Genomic DNA, 4812 nt, shown 5'->3' with positions numbered 1-4812 from the left:
AAAGGAAAAAGTTGTTTAAAATCACCTCAAGAACCCCCCATTAAAATATGTACCACTAGTCCCGGGACACCCTGTATATAAGTATATACATGTGTATATATATAGGTCAATATATATAGCATATTCATAGATATATGTAGATATATGTAGCATATATGTATATACATAGCGTATATATAGATATATATAGCATATACATACATATACATACATATATGTAGTATATATGTACATACACAACATATATGTAGACATATACAGCATATATGTACATTGATATGTATAGCATATGTTCGTTAGAGCGTTAGAAATCAAATTGCATTTTACCGCCCTAGGGCGGGAAAATTCTATTTTCGGTCCACTTTATAGGCGCCGAAAATGGTCTTTTTCAGCCACGTATTATGAAAAGTACTATTCTGTACTCGTCCTAATTGTTACATTGATCATAATATTAAATTCATAATTTCGAATAATAGAATTATAAGCAATTTTAAGTGCTTTATCGTATTCTTATAGATTTTAAGTAGGGGGTTGAACGGTGGAACAGTCCTGCAGGCGCTCCCCATCAACTAACGAAGGGCAAGTGTGACTAGAGCAGTCCTGTAGGCGCTCCGGATCTAATAAATGGAAAAGGATATGAACACAGTAAGAATACTTATTGGACAATAGAGTAATTCAATAAAATTAAATCTTCTAAATCATATATCAATTATATTAGATCAATACGCAGTCAGGACGAGTCGGCAAAAGACGACCTAACAGAAGAAAACGTCGAGCCGGTCTAAGGGAAAAGGCTAAAAGAAATAGAAGTAAAATCCTAAATGAAATACGGGAACAGCTACAATATTTACATGAGCATAGAGCTCCTAGCCACCCTGAGAGGCCGTGTTATTCACCTATGTCTCAAGCGTCAACTTTAATAGTACCGAACAACCAAGAAGAAGATACTGAAATTCAAATCATAGATACCGATACCGCAATTACGATTAACAATCATAACGAATTTCCAAACGAATTGTTAGTAAGATGTATTCATGATTACAAAACATATATGCAAAACATTGACAAAAGCGAATGAATCTATTTCCTGGTGCGTTAATAAAGGATAATAAATAAAGGTCAATATTTTATAGTAAATATTTGTCCAAATCATTCATTTAAAAAGCCCTTTACACAATTCAATTCTAAGCACCTGCTCGGGACGTGTACGCGTCTACCAGGTGCCTCCACGAATTGGCGAACCCACATTTCCATCGGACGATCTGCAAAAAATAGAGAAATTACAATTTGAGTCGACATAACCTAATTTAACTAGTTTCGATAAAATAATAATAGTAGCATATCTGAGTGACCCTCGAGCTGTTCCGAGGCGTACAGGTTCGTCGTCCGGTTCTCCATTTAACCTCTCTCATCGTGACGTTTCCTCCTCCAGGACGTCACACTGTATTTCAATTTTTGCAAGTAAAAACCTAAATTGACTGTACTACAAGGAAACACGTGCATCCCAAATGTCTCGTGTTTTACGCGCAAATCGCGCGTCGATTTTTCCTCGTTCTCATCGAGACCCGAGAGTACAAGCCGAGAGAGAGAGAGAGAGTTATTTCCGACGGCTTAAGGACCTTTCCCACTGTCCGCCGGTACGCCCCCCAGGGGCTACAGCAATGGGTTCGACCCGGTTGTAGTACGGGCCTTGCGAATCCGGGGTGCCTGAGCCATGCTCATACCGTAATAGTCCAAGAAAAATAGGTCTGAAATCGACACTTTTAGCCGAGTGACTGAATTTTTGATATATGCTATGTTTGAACCTTAGAAACAAATGTGCAAAGCCAAAAAGTTTTTGCATCAGGGGGTCGTGCCGCAAACAACCCCTCGGGGGTGTTTCTGGCTTATAAATCGAAAACGGTTATAGATATCGAAAAACATTTCAAATAAAAGTTGTGCAGCGCGAAATTTTGCATAAGGATGATCCACTACATTTTCCCTTTCGATGAAATTTAACCCTTCTAGAGGGGTTCAAAAGTTGAAATTTAGAAATACCGCTATTATATTGATCGTGATCGGAATTCGATCATACGATCTAATAGCGAAGGAATTACGTAATCGCGCGAGACAATTTGATTTCAAGGAAAAGGACGGACTGTTCCATCATTTGCGCAGTCGCGAATAATCGTGGTCGCACGATTGTGATTGCCGATGGATTATTATTCCCGAGTTAACCGGCGAAGAGTGTGCTCCCCTTCGCAGAAATTTTGATAACATTCAATACGTCTGGAGACGGAATTTATCTGCAAAGCGTTCGAATTACTCTAAGGAGTTAATTTAAGACAGAGGTACTCTCAGTCTTAAATATTGTTGAGAGCAGCGAGTCTGAGCTTTTCAGTCCGCTGTACGGCCGATTGTAGAAATTACAATCTGCATCGGCGTACAGTCGAGTTCGACGTACTCGCCTCTCGCAATTGAACGGTTTGAGTTCAGTGCGATCGAGTTAGGGGGCTTTTATTGAGACTAAGACCTTGAGTGTCTACTCTCTTTGTCTTTTGGCGGTAAAAGTTCCTGTTTGAGACGGCATCGTCCCAATTTTACTGGAATTAATTTACGCCCAACTCCACAACGCGTTCCCGACTCCCGGTATCCGTCACTAAATAGGCGTTTACCTATAGCATTTATAGGCTGTAGCATTTTTAAGCAAGTCCGGAACGACGGTTTGGAACGACGTGCTCGTCGCAAACTCGTCCGCGTTCTTCAACGGGTTTCGAGGACAGGTGAATCGAGCCCAACGTTGAGACAGTTTCCGAAAGGAAGCTCATCGTTTGAGCAGCATTGAGGCTGCAGTCGGTCATTTCCCTGAAGGACAGGGACCGGCGTCGAGCGCGGCGATTGCTCGCTTCGCAACCGAATTTTTAAATCGGTCAGCTCGATAAGAGAAATCGATCCTCTTATCGAGCATAGGAGGTACGAGGAATCTCGCTCTATTCATTAATACAGTCCGCTAAAATACCTGCGAGCGGTAGCTACTCGCAGGTAGTACGTCGATAACACGAGTATTCGTGTTAAATCAGTATTTTCTATATTACAGAGAATAAGCGGGAGCAGGAATCCGACGGCACCACCGCAGAGCGAGAGCCGGGTCGCCGTCAAGCTCTTTCTATTTTTCTATATTTTCTATTTCAAAGTTTATATTTTGTATGTGTGCTGGGTTTTAATCAAAATAAATTGGGGTTCTTTTTTTTTGTAAAACCTTGCGTAATTTATTAAAATACCCGTTTCTCCTCCGGACTCCTAGTTAGGGCCACCTATCCCTAATAATAGTATTTAGTAATTGTTAAAATTCCAATACTTTTTCATTGTTTTTATGGAAGGGTTGATTCAAGGAAATATGTATATCAGGTATAACTCGCATATATTTTATAATGACAAATAACGGTTTCAGTTCAATAATAATGCTTTTATTTTTCAAAATACGGTGCTTTGTGGTAACATATCAATATAATTAAGAATAACGCCAATATTATAATAGACTATGTGCAATGCAGTGCAGTTTAAAATTATACAAGTATACAATGAGCATTCGAGCGTCACATTTACATTATACACAAATGCGATTGTTTGGAGAGGACCGAGTCTCAAGCGAGTGGTATTGAAATTTCGACGGCGGACACGAAAATAATATTAAATGCCTGCGTAAGTTATTGTGCAAAGGATTTTCGAGCGTTTAACGCAATAACTGGTGCAAGCTTTACATTTATTACAAATTGTTGTGAATACGACTCGCAAATACGGAAATATTTGTGTATCAAATCTACTGCTACATCCGACGACAGTTTCGAATCATATTGTAAGAAAAGCGGAAACACTTCGCTCTGAAATTCTGCCAGAAGTAGCAGAAGCAGTAGAAAATGGACAGTGTGCTGCAACCATGGACTTTTGGACAAATAATCACACGAAGACAACATTCTACACAATAACAGCGCACTATTTGAAGGACTGGAAGCTGGTGAACAGGATTTTGTTCACAATGGAATTTCCGGAGCATAGGAAGACGGTGGACAACATAAAGCGAGAATTGGTTACAAGATTTGCAGAATTGGGAATTTCACCAAGGATAATGAAGAAAATCACATTTACGACGGATCAAGGAAGTAACATAGTTAAAGCGTTGAAGGACAATGGAAATGAGCCAATCAATTGCGCAGCGCATCTTATCAATTGCGCGTTGAAACATGGATTCAAAGAGGACGAGACCGAAGAACTCACACAAGTAACGTGCCTTCTGGAGCAAACGAAAAATATCGTCGCGTACATGAAGCGGACGGGTTATGTGTTTCGTTTGCCGTTAACGTTACATCAAAAAACAGAAGTCAGATGGAATTCGAAAATAAAAATGGTACGCTCAGTCGTAGAGCAATTTACAAATATTCGCCAAATATTAGAAGAAGTAGACCAAGCTGAACGAATAGAAGAATATAATCTACAACAGGCTGAGGGATTAAATGAATTTTTACAGCCGTTTGAAGAGGCTATTGTAGTTCTACAGGTAGAAAAATCTCCGACGCTACATTTAGTACCGCTCTAGTTGCATCAATTATTATTGCATTGTACAATACAGAACACGGACTCCAATGCAATTGAAATAATAAAAGAGAAGATTGCAGAATACTTAAGAAAAAAATTCATGTTGCATAAGTATCAAAACGCACCACTCTACACACACTCTTCACACATCCGTCAATCACCCGATAACACCACACACCGTTGCTGCCAACCGGACGCGTGGAACCCTAACGGCTCGCGGGTGGCCCTTGCGAATCGACG

At 39.9% G+C, this 4812-nt stretch overlaps 2 protein-coding genes across 2 annotated transcripts; both read left to right on the top strand.

The window, feature by feature from the left end:
- The first annotated feature begins 546 nt into the window (after positions 1-546).
- On the top strand, positions 547-1085 carry LOC113465232 (uncharacterized). Its single transcript, XM_026819710.1, has 2 exons — positions 547-645; positions 719-1085. The coding sequence occupies exons 1-2, from the start codon at positions 625-627 to the stop codon at positions 1076-1078; spliced, it is 381 nt and encodes a 126-aa protein (XP_026675511.1). The 5' UTR covers positions 547-624; the 3' UTR covers positions 1079-1085.
- A 2831-nt stretch (positions 1086-3916) lies between these two features.
- On the top strand, positions 3917-4573 carry LOC108632479 (uncharacterized). Its single transcript, XM_018037114.1, has one exon. The coding sequence runs from the start codon at positions 3917-3919 to the stop codon at positions 4571-4573; it is 657 nt and encodes a 218-aa protein (XP_017892603.1).
- Positions 4574-4812: the final 239 nt, after the last annotated feature.

The sequence above is a fragment of the Ceratina calcarata genome, unplaced genomic scaffold, assembly GCF_001652005.2.
Source record: "Ceratina calcarata isolate Rehan_Ccalc_2016 unplaced genomic scaffold, ASM165200v1 scaffold1557, whole genome shotgun sequence".
NCBI lineage: Eukaryota > Metazoa > Arthropoda > Insecta > Hymenoptera > Apidae > Ceratina > Ceratina calcarata.
This window is presented reverse-complemented; position numbering and strand designations above follow the sequence as displayed.